The sequence below is a fragment of the Eurosta solidaginis genome, chromosome 1 (genome assembly GCF_040869045.1).
Source record: "Eurosta solidaginis isolate ZX-2024a chromosome 1, ASM4086904v1, whole genome shotgun sequence".
Classification (NCBI taxonomy): domain Eukaryota; kingdom Metazoa; phylum Arthropoda; class Insecta; order Diptera; family Tephritidae; genus Eurosta; species Eurosta solidaginis.
In genome coordinates this window covers 60,960,081-60,978,932 of record NC_090319.1, presented here as the reverse complement: position 1 = coordinate 60,978,932, position 18,852 = coordinate 60,960,081, and the positions used below count along the sequence as shown (strand labels likewise).

At 35.5% G+C, this 18,852-nt stretch overlaps 1 protein-coding gene across 8 annotated transcripts in view; it reads right to left on the bottom strand.

Annotated features, from left to right (window-relative positions):
- Nucleotides 1-7,479: 7,479 nt before the first annotated feature.
- LOC137254555 (uncharacterized) overlaps nucleotides 7,480-18,852 on the bottom strand; it is a 70,710-nt gene continuing 59,337 nt past the window's right edge. For all 8 annotated transcript variants that reach the window (XM_067792362.1, XM_067792337.1, XM_067792317.1 and 5 more), the window contains 3 exons: nucleotides 13,304-13,485; nucleotides 9,674-9,852; nucleotides 7,480-9,606 (listed from right to left, as the gene is read on the bottom strand). In XM_067792362.1, coding sequence (XP_067648463.1) covers nucleotides 8,957-9,606; nucleotides 9,674-9,852; nucleotides 13,304-13,485 — 1,011 coding nt within the window. In that variant the 3' untranslated portion in view covers nucleotides 7,480-8,956. The remainder of the gene's footprint in view (nucleotides 9,607-9,673; nucleotides 9,853-13,303; nucleotides 13,486-18,852) is intronic.

Below are 18,852 nucleotides of genomic sequence, written 5' to 3'. Positions count from 1 at the left end.
GAATAGGGGTGATTATTTTAAATATATTTTTACAGCTTCCTTTGTGCGTTTTGTTGGTACCGAGAGATGGACATGTGGACATTTTTATTTTTAAACATGATGCTGAATGAGAACATGTCTGGGCCACCGACAGAGATATTTAGGCTCAATGAATGCAAGAGACCTATTCGTAGAGGCTGAAAAGTCTGACGAGACTAAATACACCTAATTTTCTAATTCTGGCATTGAAGTCATCAATTACAACTTATACATATGTATGTATGTATAATGTAATGGACAGTGCTCATATATGACTTGCAGGCGCTCCTGAGTCCTCTTCACAATGTTCTCCATCGGAAGAAGAGCTCAGTACAATTAAATGTTAAAACTTCATGCCTTTATTAATATCATGAGGCTATGTCTGTGCATGATCGTGAATGAAAATTTGTATATATGTACCTCTCCAATCAACGTGGCAAGTTGTTAAAATAACGGGAATAATGTACTTCAGTGGTCTTCTGCTAATACTTGTCCAAAAATGTTGGCAGAGGTGTCCAAACATACACCTTGATCTTCCTAACAACAACTTGAAGGCGCAAATAAGAATTTTGCTTCTTTCAAAAAATGTTAACAAAAACTGAAAAACGACCTCGGATCGCTCCCGAAATACGGGTTGGATTCGGAATACTTTTGAGTACATCTGTCGACATTGGGGATACAAATTATTATTATTATTAATTATTATTATAATTGCATAAAGGAAATTAAGTCTTATTACTATACCTTTCATGAAAATAAAATGGAATATCAAAGTTGGTTGAAAATGCTAAGGCCTTAAAGGAGAACAGATAGATATCTTGATGAAATTCAATGAGTGGGTATGCTTTGGTGCCCGATGAATCATTTGTCTAAACCGAATCGATATATATCGCATGCAACCGATTTGTCGGATAAGGGAGTTTTCAAAATTTCTTAATTTTAACAGCTAGGAGCTTTTATAATATATATGCCATACAACTGATTGTTCAGATTTTATGAACTTTTGAAATTTCATCAGATATTCGTTCAGATCCATAAAGGAAAGGTATTAGGTCTTCGGCACAGCGTAACGCCGTCCTTAATTGTTTTTATCGTAAAATTTCACTACAATCATGTAACCTACCCTACTTTCTATATTTTGAAAGAGTATGAAGTTAAATACTATATTACCTTCCTACTATTTTACCCTTATTTTATGCCCCCTACAACCTAGAGCTAAGGGCGGTCGATATGACAGCTGTCAAATCTTCATCCACCTTCTATCATTACATTATGGCATTGGCTCCCAACCCCTGCCTACAGTTGATATGAGCGTCGAATTGTAATGGTGGGTGGCCAACAAGGAATCTTATCACAGCGGAAACTTCTCAGGTTTACGCGATAAAGACTCAAATTCAGAACTTCAACTTATATCCAAAGTAATTTATACACCTACTATTGTGTGTTGTTAAATTTTTCCGCCACTCCGGTGGAAGGATCAGGTGGAAAACGATTTAAACTCCCTTGATGTGACCAATTGGCGCCAGTTGGCAGAGCCAAGAAGCGGCTGGCGCACCTTGTTGGACGGCCATAACCGTTTAAACGGTTAAGCGTCAATTAAGTAAGTTATACTACAGGACAGTGGTAGGCTGCTAATACCCGTTCAAAACTGTCAGGAGCGTGTTCAAAAGACACGTTTTTGGCTCGTTATTTAAATACGAACAATGGCCCTCAACCGCTCCAAGACCAGGAGTACGATCCGTAGTCTTCTGTCGCAAGACCCCTTTCAGCATAAAATTTAATCAGTTTTTTTTTTGCAAACATCTTTTGACATTAGTAAGGTCTTTACTTTGAGGTTATTGATATCAAAGCACGCCTTTGAAATCTTTTCCGACATTTTTGGCAGTGTATTAACAGTCGACCTCTGCCCTAGAGTATTACCAGTAACATCGATAAGCTGCATACGTTTCAAAAATGAATAAAGCAAACTTAATTTCAGTTTTTATCAAAAAGTTGCACTAAAATCAAGATACATCTATATTCTATCATTATTTAAAAATTATTAATTTAAGTACTATTTCAAAAGGGGCTCTCTTTTATGCCCCCATTCTCTTGTACTTCCAAAATACAACCTGGAGGTCACTGGAGCTAAGGGCGTTCGATATGACAGCTGTCAAATCTTCCGCCACCTTCTATCATTACATTATGATATATTCATGGTTCAATTTTGTACAGGTTGGCTCATCTCATCAGCTGATTTTATTTATGTCATTGCATGGTCGAAGGGATTGTCAAAAGGAGATGGCAAACTCAAAATGAAACCAACACATTGGCAACATTTTACTTACACATACAAAAACTGCTAAGTTTTATGTTTCCATTCCATATCATTCGCACCAACACCAATACACAGATTTTGACAATTTGAACAGACATATTTTGTTGCTTTACAGATGAGCCAACCTGTATATAGTTGAACCATGGATATATTCTATTGCTTTTTTTTGTACAAAATGGCGTGGATAATAAAATATAAACTTTTTCAATGTTTTTTACAAATTTTCTTAAATTTTTTTGTTCCAATGTTCACACATTCCGTACAAACAACTGATTTCGAAAAATCATTTGTTCTTCCTCTTCTCATTACGATTCCGTCGTAATGCAGAATACCCAACTTCGATTAAATCGAAGCGTAGAACGGGAACTTAATCGAAATGCAGAATAGGGGTGATTGCATATTAATAACGGGATTCACCGAACGCGTCCTGGCAAAGGCGTTTACCGATTTTGTGTGCATTTGGCCTGCTTATGCTTGTCTGGATCAGACGGCTGTGTTGGCAGGTGCCGCACCTTGTCATAGTGCTTATGGAAATGTTCCCTTAGTCCCCGTGGAGAGGCGGTGCTAGATCAGGCAGTTGTTTGCTAGGATGTCCTAATTTGTGACAATTTAGCAAAAACTGCCTTGTAATATTGAGCTCTTTGGCATCACTATGTACGAGGTGTGCGGGGGTCATAAGGAGACATCCGGCGGCAGTTCTGATTGCAGCATTTTGACAGGCCTGCAGTCTTTTCTAGTATGTATTTTTAAGTCCAGGCGACAAAACTGGTGATACGTAGCTCATGAGCGGCCGGCCAATTGCTTTATACGTGGCTAGCAATGTTTCTTTATCTTTTCCCCAGCTGCTACCTGCAAACGACTTGCGGATTTTGTTGCAACTTTGTACTTGGATACAATTTCGGTGACATGTGACTTGAAGGTGATTTTGTTATCGAACGTTACCCCTAAGATATTTGGGTGACTGACAGTCGGTACATGCATGCATGGAGTACTCGCGATTTTTGCAGGGATGCACCACGGCAGCCGCTATTGTTGCAATACTATTGGAATGATTGGCAGCTCGAACACACCCTTTATTAAAAGAGCTTTTGTATCGTAAAAAAAATTGGAGAAAAATGTTTACTTAAGGATCAAAGGGGTAAATGACATGCTAAATGTATTTTTTTTTATATATAAATTTATTTCATTTTATTGATATGGACAAATAAAATAAGCCCTTTTTACAAACGTTAAATAGATTAAAGATTATTCATATAGCTATCAGGGGTGTCATGGAGTCCGATTGTTTTGGTGGTTGAATTGTATTTCTTTTTGCAATTTCGCAATCGATGGCAAAAATATTTATTGGTTTGAAATCCGAATTCGGTAACAATCGGATTCCATGAGAACTATGAATATATTTTATATTTAAATACTACTGAACATACTTAGTATATTTATTGGCCAATTTTTGTCATGTAATAATAACTCTAAAGAATAAACACTGTTTTACAACTACAGTGTTTGACTAGTGAATTAAACAAAACTTTCTTTCATGAAATGTAAATTTCTTTGTTGGTATCAGTCTCGAAAAATTATATATACAAATAAAGGTGATGTCAACAACATAACCTCACTTTTTCGGCAGTCCTATTTGCCAGTAGTTACTTGTACTACAAAAGTAATAAATTTTGATCGATTCAAGTTTCCTCTAAAAAATAAGTTTTCTCCTAAATTTTACCTATAGTCTTTTGGGGAATACAAAGTTACGTTAATCTGTATGTCTAAAAAAATTCTGGTAGCAGTTTATATAGTTATTATATTTCTAAACGTATAGTAAAATCTACTCCGAGCGTATAGATAGACAACCCTTTAAATTATGCATGCCGAACTTGTCAGAATAAGGGAACACGTCAACATTTTTTTTCATCATGATTTGAGCATTCTTAATATAATGGCGTTCTCATTTTTGTCCGATTGGTTTTGATTGTTGGATGAGGAGAACAAGCTGAAATTTTACGTATTTATATATATGGGAGCTATATGTTCTGGTAAGCCTATTTCGTTGATTTTTCAAAATAGTGTACATACGAGGTGTGTACAGAAAATAATGGGATTTTTTTAATTTCGCAGGTTTGGAGTGTCCAATTGTGAACAATTTTTTTTTATAATGTTGATACACATGTCCCTGAAGTATGATAAAATTTTCACCTGAATTCATTGTTTACTTTGTCAGTGACAGCTCCTAAGGTTAGACGTGTTTTGATGAACACGATTTTCGTTGTTTAAAAAAATTGATCAAAGGATTTGTATCAAATTTTGCGTAAAGAATGAAATAAAGGGTAACAAAGAATGCGAAATGTTAACAAAGGCCTACGGTGAGTCTGCAATGAGTAAAACAGTGGAGGCATTCTGGATCGCCAAGACCGAAAAAGGCTCGACAAGTGCGGTCGAACGTGAAGGTTATGCTCACAGTATTCTTCGATTTTAATGGCATAGTGCATCATGAATTCTTGCCACGAGGTCGAAAGGTCAATATGGAGTACTACCTATAAGTTCAACGCCGTTTACGTGAAGCAATCCGAAAGAAATGCCCGAATTTGTGGCAAAACAATTCATGGCTTTTGCACCACGATAATACACCTACTCACACTTCATTGCTTGTTCATGAATTTTTGGCCAAAAACAATACTGTAACGATGCACCAGCCTCAATATTCGCCAGACATGGCTCCGTGTGAGTATTTTCTATTTACAAAAATAAAGAGAACCTTGAAGAGCCGTCGTTTTACAAGCATAGATGAAATTAAAAGCGCTGAAAGAGCTGAAGGCTATCCCAAAAAGATCAAGTTTGAGAAGTGTTTCGAGAATTGGAAGAAGCGCTGGCACAAGCGCATAATATCTAATGGGGACTATTTTGAAGGTGACAACATTAATGATAAATTTCTATCAAAACCTATGAAAAAAATCACATTTTGAACCCGACCCCTCAGATTTTGAGGAAATTTTGCATAGAGGGTACACTTTACCTATACAAAAACCACCTCGTTTTTAGAAATTGCATTGTGGGCGTGGCGTCAAAGTTGTGAAAAATTACGGTAATAGATACTTTTGAGCTGTGATAACTACGGAATGGCTCAACCGATTTCAAAGATCTTGATACCATTGGAAAGTTATTCAAATTGGCTTTCGAACATATACACTGTAAAAAAATTACATTACACTGAAACATTTTTTGTTTCAAAAATAAAATTTTAAACATGGAAACAAATTCAAAGGCCAGGTGTTTTAAAATAAAATATATTTTTATTGGAAAGGTCTATTTAAGGTCTATTTAATATATATAACATATACAAAAACTAAAATGGCGTTTTCTTTCCTTTTTTTTAATTTTAAATAAATGCATCTGTTTATATTTTGATATCATGGTAATTTTGAGCTGTGATAACTACGGAATGGCTCAACCGATTTCCAAGATCTTGGTATCATTGGAAAGGTATTCTAACCGGCTATAATCGTACACTGAGAAAATTGTTACTACACTCAAAAGCATTTTTTGTTTGTTTTTAAATGCTTGATCTTTGTAATTTTTTCCAAGTTTAGTTTTTAAAAAACTTAAAAAAATGCTTTTTCAGCGAAATAAAAATTCCTACAGTATACGTTTTCGAAAGGCTATTTGAATACCTTTCTAATGGTATAAAGATATTTAAAATCGGTTCAGCCGTTCTGTAGTTATCACAGCTCAAAAGTACTATGATATCCAAATATAGAGAGATGAATTTACTTAAAATTTAAAAAAAAAAAAAGAAAAGAAAACACCATTTTAGTTTTTGGATATGTTATATATATTAAATTGACGTTTCTAATAAAAATATATTTTATTTTAAAACACTTGGCCTTTGAATTTTTTAAAATTTTATTTTTGAAACAAAAAATTTTTCAGTGTAATACAATTTTTTACAGTGCATATTTTCGAAAGCCGATTCGAATAACTTTCCAATGGTACCAATATCTTTGAAATCGGTTGAACCATTCCGTAGTTATCACAGCTCAAAAGTACTTATTACCGTCATTTTTCGCGCATTTTTCACAACTTTGACAACCTTGCCATGCCCACAATTTTTCAAAATGAGGTTATGTTTGTATAGGTAAAGTGTACCTGTATGCAAAATTTCATCAAAATCTGAGGGGGTTGGGTTCAATGCATATCGGTTTTGATATGAAATTCGTCTAATGTAGATGAATAAATAAATTTCTTTTTCAAAAAACGAAAATTGCCCTTAGTTTCTGAGCACACCTCGTAATCTTAAAATACAGTTTTATACAAAATTTCAGCGATGTAACTTAAAGTGAGCTTTTGGCAAATATGTTAAGAGCTAAGCAAATATTTTAGTATATGTATTTCTCGCAAGCCCTAGCGCCAATTTGGCACATCATTAAATTTAGGAGGATCAAAATATGTTTTCAAGACACATTTTTATTTAATCACAAAAGCTCTGAAATGTGGAATCGGATTGATGAGATATGTGAACTAGCGGCAAATACTACTCGTTAGATCTAACTTGATAAACTTAATGTCGATCAGCTGTATTATTGTCAAAAAAAAAATTTTCATTAAAAAAATATCAAGGTTAGGTGAAAAATTAAAACTAAAACGTTTTTATAAAGATATTCTTGTAAATGACTTGCAGATGTTGGAGATTTCTGATGAATACCCTGTTCCATTTTTTGCATGTTGGAGTACTCTAACAATACTCCTTTGCAATGCGTTTGCCGACCACCATCAGCCGATCATTGCTCGTGTTTAACGACCGTGCTCACGACACTATGACGATCGAACAGACTTCCCAAAAGTAAAATATTGCATACAAATAACTGATAATAAAATTTTACTATGGCAACTCTGATAAAATGCAACCGCGCAACTGGTTGTATGTATACATACTATAAGAAAAATAAAATAAATGTAAGGCGCAATAACCTCCGAAGAGATCTAAGGCCGAGCTTCTCTTCCAATTTGCGTCGTGCTCCTCTTGATTTTCCCTACAAATTGGCCGGACGGGGCCTACATGTTTTATGCCGACTCCGAACGGCATCTGCAAGGCAGCCGAGTTTTCACTGAGAGCTTTTCATGTCAGAAATACACTCGGAGCGCTTCCCAGACACTGCCGAGGGGCGAACCCGCTTGGAAAAATTTTCTTCTAATTGAAAAACCTTATTTCTAAAATTTTGATGTTGCTTTGCCCGGGGTGTGAACCAGGGCATACGGTGTGGTAGGCGGAGCACGCTTATATCACACCACGGTGGCCGCGATACATACTATAGTTTAGAGAAATATTCAAAGAGGAGTTGTGTCGGAAAGAATTGTCGGAGTGAATTGAATTTAAAAGACAATTTTATTGGTGAAAAACAAAATAATTGTAAACAAATATATAAAGGTAAAATATGGAATACAGCGCACGTCACAAGAGACGTATTCAGAAAATGGAGAGAGAAAAGTTTACGCGTAGATTGAAAAATTGAGAAAATGCGACGCTCCAAATTGAAACTCCAAATTATGCCGCAGGATCAAAGGTTATGGAATTGGTTAGCTCTCCTAGCATAGCACCAGAAGGCAATCATTTTTCGCCATCTTCGGCATTTGCGTGAATAAAGAAAGTAATATGATTTTATTATAAATTTTATGTTTTATTTTTGGTGGCTTCTTCTCTAGCGATGGTTTTAAAAGTACTCTTCCATAGCTACTGCAAGGAGTAATGCTTTGAGAGTACTTTTTAAGTAATCTCCTGTAGGTAATCCATCGAGGGTGGTTTAACGAGTATTCTTTTGCTAGTATTCCAAGGAGTAATGTTTTGAGAGCACTTTCGCAAGTAACCTCTTGTCAGTATTCCATGGAGTAATATTTCAGGAGCAGTTTAGAGAGTACTGTTCCGCAGATATTCCATAGAGTAGTTCTACTGGAGTACTTTGGCATATGATCCTCTGTGGGTGCTCCATGGAGTACGGAAAGTCTCTGGAAGTACTCTTTGGAAAGTACTCTCACGTATGTACTCTATGGAATAGTCTTCAAACAAAGCGAGGGTGGGATATCCTACTCCTCTCCTAGGACATCGCAATGTTAATTTTGTATGAATACAGATTAGTTTTGGAGCACCCCTATACTCCTAAAGGAGTATTCCTTAAACTATTTATGGAGTACTCGCGTTTTTTGAAGGGCTATCCTAATCTAGCGTTAACCGGTGATACAGAAAACAATCCTTACTAGGGCAAATTAAAAGCTGTCATTCAAAAATTTCGCAAATTTTCTATGTAGTGTATGTTGTGAAAAAAAAAAAATAATAATAATAAAAAATGCATAGGTACATACGTTATTATATTTTACTTATGTAGAGTGATATACGATGCTAATTTAATTAATCGAAAGTTGAACATTAGATTAATTTAAATTTTGAGTTGAACTGACAATATATTTTGCGTCAAAATAATTTTTTGCCCTATGGCCTGAAGGGATTCTATGATTTGTGCAGTAGTTAATGAAATTAATGCATATTATGCAGATATGCCTAAAATAAATTGAGCGCTGTTGTTTGACAACTAATATTTTCTAAATAATACTACTATAATACTACTTTCTTTTATCAATCTACGTACGACAATAGCAATACTTGCGCAATTCTGGATTACGTTCATATATACAATTGGCTTGACTACCATATTTATTTACACGTGATATGTCCGTAGCTTTTGTATGCATCTCAAACGTTGTTAAATCATACGTTACGCTCGCCTCGAATAGTGATTGGCCGGGTTCAACAGCAATTTGCAATTGATACAATTCTTTATGCATTTGCATTTTATCACTCATATCCGCCACATAGCCATCTTTATCGCTATTCGTCTTATACGTTAACATCTCATTATGTGGATTTAGGCGCAATGCCCAATTTATGTGTTCCAATTCGAGAGGCGCACAGAGCTTGCGATACGATTTGGTTAATTCATTTATGGTGGTAACAATGCTGGTTGCTGCTTTAAGTAAGATTGGTATGTGTGATTCGTTTTCATTTAATGATAAACGCTGCCAATTGAGACAGGCACACCAGTGCGGTTCAATGTAAGCATCACTACAAGAACGATTCTTTGGTATTTTTTCGAATAATGAAATAGCACGTTTTTGTGCGAGTTTTTTATATTGTGGTGGCACTAGAGATTCTGTTTCTGAAGAGCTTGTATGTGTAAAATCTTCGGGAACTATATTATCTACTTGGTTGTCTTCGGGGCCGTTTTGAAGAGCTATAAATTATTTAATTTTAATTAAGTAATGTGTATATTCTAAGGATATGGCAAAACATTTCATTACATAATAAATGTTGAAGTGTGGCATGTATGTCAAATGGTGTGGTCAAATGCTCGGCATTTGCTACGAAATTGGCATACTCCTGGGGAAATCGATTACGAAAAGCCTTGGGAAATGTAAAGCTGAAGAACGGTAAACGTTCCTCCTGTTTACCCTGCAGCGTGGCGCGTACCTCTGCAAATCTGAAAACAATTAAATATAAGAATTATTATTTAAACTATTATAAGAAAAGTAATACAGTGAAAGCTCCCCTGGGCGGACACTCAACGTCAGCCAACTTCTGTCTGCCCAAGAGAGGCGTCTGCTCAAAGGAGCAGGTAGCTATTTAATTTTTTTTATTATTTGATAGATTTAGTACGGCAGTGATTTGGTATTTGGTGATGTTGTGTTTCTGCATTAAAAGCCAATTTTTATACTCAGCTCAGCAGAGCTCACAGAGTATATTAATTTTGTTCGCATAACGGTACTCCGTAACGGCATAATCTAATCGAGATAGATATAGACTTCTATATACCATAATGATCTGGGCGAAACAAGAAATTCATTTAGCCATGTCCGTCCTTCTGTCCGTAAACACGATAACTTGAGTAAATTTTGAGGTATCTTAATGAAATATGGTATGTAATTTGCTGGGCACTCATCTCAGATCGATATTTAAAATGAACTAAATCGGACTATAACCACGCCCATTTTTTCGATATCGAAAATTTCGAGAAACCGAAAAAGTGCGATAATTCGTTACCAAAGGATAAAGCAATGAAACTTGGTAGGTGGGTTGACCTTATGACGCAGAAGAGAAAATTAGTAAAATTTTGGACAATGGGAGTGGCACCGCCCACTTTTAAAAGAAGGTAGTTTAAAAGTTTTGCAAGCTGTAATTTAGCAGTCGTTGAAGATATCATATTTATTTATTTATTTTTTTTATGAAGATATCATGATGAAATTTGGCAGGAACGTTACTCCTATTACTATATGTGTTCTAAATAAAAATTAGCAAAATCGGATAACGAACACGCCCACTTTTTAAAAAAAAATAATTTTGAAAGTAAAATTTTAATAAAAAATTCAATATCTTTACAGTATATAACTAAATTATGTCAACATTCAACTCCAGTAATGATATGGTGCAATAAAATACAAAAATAAAAGAAAATTTCAAAATGGGTGTGGCTCCGCCCTTTTTCTTTAATTTGTCTAGAATACTGTTACGAATTTACTTGCAAATCCTCTTATTTGCAATCCTCTGCTAAGTTCGAATCACTAAACTGTTGAATAAATAACTCCAATATTGAATAATGGAAAAATGGCCTTTATTAAAGTACTTCACAATAACACTTATACTTTGTTACTCGCTGGCTTAATAACCAAACTGATTGATAACTCAAATTAAACTCTACTATTGGCCGACAGATCGCGTGCTTAATCAATAACTGATTGATTTCTCAATTCAAACTGAATTACAGCGCCTCTACATCTGTCGACTTTTATACTCTTTGATTTTAACATTCGCATCTTCTAGACGCTTCCAGAATCTACTAGTCCAGTAGCTCTCAAACTTCTCAGCTGTAACTACAATTGCACAATTTTATAGTTTTTCTCATTGCATACTTATAGGAGTATCTCAGATATATGCATGTATTTGTGCATTGACTCTCTGCTGCTCGTACACGTACATGGTACATATATGTAGACGCAGTTATTGTTTCGTTTATGTAGATACATGATGATTGAATTATTGATGTGCATTCACGTCACTGCTTAGCATCGCTTAGAGCTGGCAGCACTCCTTAGTTTTGCTAATATTCGTAACAATACCTTCAATGCCATAAGTCGAACAAAAATTTACCAATCCTTGTGAAATTTGGTACGGGCATAGATTCTGTGACGATAACTGTTTTCTGTGAAAATGTGCGAAATCGGTTGAAGCCACGCTCAGTTTTTATACACAGTCGACCGTCTGTCCTTCCGCTCGGCCGTTAACACGATGACTTGAGCAAAAATTGCTATATCTTTACTAAACTTAGTTCACGTACTTATCTGAACTCACTTTATATTGGTATTGGGCGAAATCCGACTATGACCACGCCCACTTTTTCGATATCGAAAAATGAAAAAAATTTCATAATTCTATACCAAATACGAAAAAAGAGATGAAACATGGTGATTGGATTGGTTTTTTGACACAAAATATAACTTAAGAAACAACTTTTTAAAATGGGTGTGACACCTACCATATTAAGTAGAAGAAAATGAAAAAGTTCTGCAGGGCGAAAACAAAAGCCCTTGAAATCATGGCAGGAATACTGTTCGTGGTATTAAATATATAAATAAATTAGCGGTACCCGACAGATGATGTTCTTGGTCACCCTGGTCCACGAAAACACATTCACATATACAACTAAGGGCCACTCCCTTTTAAAACCCTCATTAATACTGTTACGAATATTAGCAAAACTAAGGAGTGCTGCTATCTCTAAGCCGATGCTAAGCAGTGACGGGAATTCACATCAATAATTCAATCATTATGTATCTACATAAACGAATAAAACATTATGTCTACACATATGTACGTACACGCAGCAGAGAAGAGATGCTCCCAAAAGTATGCAATTGTAATTGTTGAAGTGTCGCTCACAAATACACGCATATGAGAAGCTATATACGTGCATCTGTAGTTATAATTATATGACGGCAACTAAGCCTAGAAGATGCCACGAGGAAATCACAGAGTATAAAAGCACCAGCGGTAGAGGCGCTATAAGCAGTTTCGATTAAGACGATATCTAGTGAGAATAGCAGTATTATTTTGAAAGTCAGTTTCATTTAAGCTATCAGTTTGGTTATTAAGCCAGCTAATTGCAAAGTATAAGTGTTATTGTGAAGTACTTTAATAAAGGCCATTTTTCCATTATTCAATATTGGAGTTATTTATTCAACAGTTTAGTGATACGAACTTAGCAGAGGCAAATAAGAGGATTTGCAAGCAAATTCGTTACAATACCTTTAATTTGATACCCATATCGTACAAACACATTATAGAGTCACCCCTGGTCCACCTTTATGGCGATATCTCGAAAAGGCATCCACCTATAGAACTAAGGCCCACTCCCTTTTAAAATACTCTTTAATACCTTTCATTTGACTCCCATGTCATGCAAACACATTCCAGGGTTACCCTAGGTTAATTTTCCTACATGGTGATTTTCCCTTATTTGATGAAGGAAAATCGATATCATTATAAGATGCCTCACTTTTGAGTAATCCAGCTTTCAACGCACGCCGTGTGGAATTAGAAAGGCCAGAATGGGTGAATACAATATTGGACCCCTCTTAGAAAAACTTTTTTTAACCTAAAACCTTTCTTTATAAATTTTCGCTGTTGCTTTGCTCGAGACTTGATCCCAAGGCCTCAGTTGTGCTTGACGTTTTGTTTCTATGGTAACAAGGCATTTGCGTGTTTGTGTAAGTTGTTTTATGTCCGGTTTTTCAGTGCGAGTTTAAACTCCAGCTAAAGCTGACTAGAGTTTAACCATGCCACTTCGGCCGCTTAAAGTAAGTTTTACAGCAAAATTGTATGTTATCGAACAAAATGGTAAGGTTAAACTCTTATCAATTTTAGATAATTGTTCTCACCTATTGCCATGATCCGACATCATTATAAGAATTGTATTGTCTAACAAATGAGTATCCTTTAAAATTTGCAGCCAAGACATAACATCATCATCGGCAGCACCAATCAAATTTATGGAATCATGCGACAGTCCACCATGAAAACTGAACACAAATCGTGGCGAATCCTTATATTTGACCATAAACTGAAATGAGAATTATTTTGTTTTAGTAATGTACCCACTATACAGAACACATGCAGCCTATTTTTTTTATTTCAATAACATACGAGGGTTGCATTTTATATTTTGCGCCTTGACAACATACATGTGATTAGCTGTAATTAGATATTTTTATCGTAGTGTGGTATTTTTTGGCATAAACTTGCATATAACGTTTTCACTTACGAGTTTTATTTGTGTTTATTTATAGGGAGTTTAAAAATTCATATTGCCTAAAAATGGAATTAACCCGTGAACATTTTCGTGTGACGATGTACTACGATTTTCGACGTGGATTATCGAGACAGGAGTGCATCAATCAATTTACTTCTACTCTTGGTGTTGAATCACCACACTTAGCCACTGTGAAACGATGGCACAACGAGTTCGTCATGTTGCAACTGTTCCACTAGATAAACTTAGCTCAATTCGAAGTGGTATACAACCATTTGATTGCCAAAAGTTTTTGTAGAATTAAGGAAAACCAACCGCCGAAGAAAAATCATTCTTCACCAAGACAATGCGAGCTGTTGTTGTTGTTGTTGCGAGCTCTCACGTATCGATTCACACAAGAGAGTTTTTGAGGACTCAAAAGGTCGAATTGATGGTTCATTCGCCTTACAGCACTGATTTGGCACCTAATTATTTCTTTTTATTACCGAATATCAAAAAAAATGCGAGGTCAACGTTTTTCAACGCCTGAAGGAGTTGTAGAAGCCTTTAAACAGTTGGTTTTAGAGGTGGCCTCTTCTGAGTGGCAAAAGTGCTTTGAAAATTGGATCGAGCGAATGCAGAAGTGTATTGACTTGGATGGAGAATATTTTGAAAAACAATAAAACTATTTTCCTTAATTAATTAATTAATTTTTATTAGTTGCAAAATATAAAAGGAAACCCTCGTAGTCTTACAGATGAGAACACGAAACTTGGTTGCGATTTTCATGTAAAATGTTTGTTTTAATACAGCTTTCAGAATATGAAAATTTCTTTATTATATTCTGACTACTTTATTAAGTATGTATTATACTGGGTCGATTTATTAACCGATATCGAGCCCCCGATTTTCATTTGATTGTAAAATTTTCATGTATACCCTGTCCGACCCAAAAATGTCCGCTAAAAACGTTGGCGATAACAATTTTTGAAAAAAAAAAAATATTTTTATATGTTTTTAGCGGACAATTTTGGGTCGGACAGGGTATACATATGACAATTTTTTTAGTAGTTCATGAAAAAAACCTTAAAAATCAAAGTCGAAAAAAAGTAAAAAAAATGTAATTTCGCAGGCTTGAAAATTATTTTTTTGGGTATGAGTAGTGGAATTTTTTTTTCCTGAGCCCAAATCCTATCGAAAAATCGATGGCGCGATATTGGTTAACTTTCGTCCATAAAAATCGACCCACCCTAGTATGTATGATTTCGGATATTTGAGTCGGCATAGCGTAGCAATTTAAAAACTGATTAGCTGACCCAGCAAACATTCTGCCTTATCCCTTTTCCTCCATTTCGTGAAATTTTCTTATCTTCCACATCCATCTTCACGTATACTTCTACTAAATAATGTAACGAATTTTGTGGAAATTCCGCTTATTCGAAACCTTCTGCTGTCGTTCGAATCGCTAAACTGTTGAATAAATCACTCCAATATTCAGTATTGCAAACTGGTCTTTATTTAGAATACTTTGGAATAGTACTTCACAATTATACTTCGCAACCAATAGCGTGTTTAAATCAAAACTGATTACTGACTACTCAGCTTGCGCTGCTTTTATACTCTCCGTTGCTTCGTTCGCATATTTCTCCTAAGGTCTAGATGTTTTATCTTCTAGAACTTTTGTATCTCCTGCTTGGTTAGTTACCAGCTATATAAGTACACGTATATTTGTAGTTTATAGCCATATGCGTGTGGATGTGTGAGTAACTACTTCGGCCGATGACTACATCTGTGTGTGTGAGATAGATCTTCGTCGCTTTCTACATAAGTGTTGCTAGCTTTAATGTGTACACGTATTTAAGAGTGGCTGCTTCATGTTTTTGTTGTTGTGCGATTATTTACTAACAGCTTAGTGATGCTAAGCTTCGCCACAATAATATTTAGGCTTGCTATACATCCGAAGTGATTTACACCGATCTTCTCATCCGGCTTATGGTGATATGCGTTTTAGTTTTTCTGCAGTGTTATATAACAGATGTTATGAGAAGTATTCCATGGTACAAATTCCCTTGAAAAACTCTCAAGGGTCGACGCCGATTAAGAGTTTTCGTACAAATGTACCTACAATAGCGGACATGGCCCTACCAGCGGTTTCTTTAATAAATTTTTAATTTTTTTTTTATAAAAATTAGCTTTCACATAACCTTTTCGTCGATTTTAAATGCGCCTTCGACAGCACGAAAAGGAGCTGCCTATATCAGCTCAGCCAGAATTTGAAAGGTTCTCTCCGAACCGTTCGAAACTGAACAACGTTTCAGACAGGGTGAAACGTGCGATTTTTTTGAATCTGATGCGAACACGAGGTACCTGCTGCCATCAAGCAAAGGTTCAGCGCATTTCCGTCTTGGCAACCATGTTACAATTGACAGCCGTAATCAAAATAAAAAAAGACTTTGTTTATTTGAGAACCAGCATTAACACAAATGAAATCAGCCTTGAAAACCAGCTAATAAATGCTACTTTGTACTATGTGGGCAATTGAAAAGTAAAGTCATCATGCCATACAAGTCACTTATCGTCCCCGTCCTAATATATATTGCAGAAGCATGGACACTGATAACATCTGATGGGACGGCTCTGTTCGAGAGAAAAGTTTTCGAATGATTTACCGAACTCTCCGACGGCGAATACCGAAAAAGATTTAACTATAAGTTGTACGAGCTTTACGCAGACATCATACATAGTTCAGCGAATGAGAACTCAGCGGCTAGGTCATTTTATGCGAATGAAAGATGATGCTTCGGCTAAGAAAGTATTTTTATCGGAACCCGACTATGGAAGCAGACTCCGCTGGAAGGACCAACCGTTAAACGATTTAAATTCACTTTGTGTTACCAGTTGGCGCCAGTTAGCCCAACACGGAAGCGACTGTCGTGTTTTGTTTGACGCAGTCAAACCAGTTTTAACGGTTTATAATCTTTTCGTCTGGAAATTCGGAATCAACAATTTTTATCTTATGCCTGGTTTTTCAGTGCAAGTTTAAACTCTAGTTAAAGTTGACTAGAGTTTAACCTTGCCACTTTATTCGATAACATAAAATTTTGCTGCGCATCTCAGCTCAAGCGGCCGAAGTGGCAGGGTTAAACTCTAGTAAACTTTAACTAGTGTTTAAACTCGGACTGAAAATCCGGCCTTATTCGTACGAACGATTCGTGGTTAAATTACATGCAACAAACCAACGGAAATAGAAACGCCAGCAATAAAAACGTAATAAAACAAATAAAAACTACAAGAAAAACTACGTAAATCAGGCAGAAAATATCATTAAAACGAATAATCCCGATTAACACGAAAACAATAATTTATCCAGAAGTTGTGTAAAATCATGATTCAATTACAAGAGGTTTGTTCTTCAATCATGACAGAGCTTTGACACTCCCAAATTTAAAAAACTGGACGGGTTGCTTTTACGAAGTAAGGAAAACGGGGAATAATTCAATCCCCTTCAGCGAAAATTGTAGTAGAAAAGTACATGTAGTAGTATATTAGTAGTGATAATAAATTTGTAAATGCCAACAGGTTTTGGGAGAAATAATTCATTTTCTAGTAAATATTTCGTGAATTCATAAAGCGTTATGTTGGTTTGGTTATTCTTTCAGAATTTGTTTGAAGAATTCAAAAACTCCCTATCTGAGCAAAAGTTAAATGAATTTTGACATAAGAGGGAGTTAATGAAAAGTATTCTGAAATAAAGCGTTCTTCAACCTAATTCTGATATAGGACATTTTTGTGAAAAATCCTGAATTGGGAAATTTTTTAAAAATATTTTGAGATAGGATGATTTCGAACTGGCAGCCGACATGGGGTGATACTCTACTCAGCAGCCGCAATGAACTGACAAAACAAAAAATAAAAGAAAATAGCTCAATGTCTAAGAACTTTATATTCCGGCCTTGACTTTGACAGAAGAGTTACGCTTTTGTGCGGTCCTGCTACACAGGGAGTATTCACCTTTTTATTCTGAAATTTGGGAAAGCTCTTTTCCGTTTAAGTATTCCGGATAAACGGTTAATTTAGAATATTCAGAACACGTTCGTTTGATACTACCTCACGAGGTCCGAATATTTCAAATAAGTATATTGTCACTAACTAAACTACAATTTTATTCCTAGAAAATATTGTAAACGTTTCATAATATTTGAAGAGTATAAGCTTTATGTAGTTTGAAACTTTAGGTATGGCATCCCTTTGAAAGGATATCACATGTTATTCGTTAAAACAAGAAGTTGAACGAAGCGTTACTAGTAAATCCAATTCGCTTCTTTAAACTTCATTTTAAAAGGAACTTTCGAGGGAATTAAACGAACAAGTAAGAGTTTTGTTCAGTCCTATTTCACAGTAAACACATTTAATACTGAATATGTAACTTTTAGATATTAAAACTTTGCGCATGCCAATGCATGTTGGTAAAATATTCGTTGAGTTTCCTTGGAGCGTTATATGTAGCTACAACATATCATATAACTTTAAACGATCATTTCTTATATATTTGTATAGCCGAACGATCTCTGGAACGGCTCAACCGATTTAAATGAAATTTGGCACAGATATAATGTATCACCTTCTTAGACTTTCTACCTAGGTGTTGCCACTCAGAATGTTTCACAAGGTTGCCTCCTATTCGAAATTAAAAAAAAATTGCATGAGATATGCCGATATGGGTATCAAACGAAAGGTATTTCACTCCGCATTACAATAGGGACATTTTTGAGTAGGGTTGCCATTTAGGGTTTTCACCTATTCGAAATAAAAAGATTTTTGCATAAGATATGCCGATATGGGCATCAAACGAAAGGTATTTCACTCCGGATTTCAATTAGGACATTTTTGATTAGGGTTGCCACCTATTCGAAATTAAAAAAATTGCATGAGATATACCGATATGGGTATCAAACAAATATATTTCACTCCGCATTACAATAGGGACATTTTTGAGTAGGGTTGCCACATATTCGAAATTAAAAAAATTGCATGAGATATGCCGATATGGGTATCAAACGAAAGGTATTTCACTCCGCATTACAATAGGGACATTTTTGAGTAGGGTTGCCATTTAAGGTTGCCACCTATTCGAAATTAAAAAAATGCATGAGATATGCCGATATGGGTATCAAACGAAAGGTATTTCACTCCGCATTA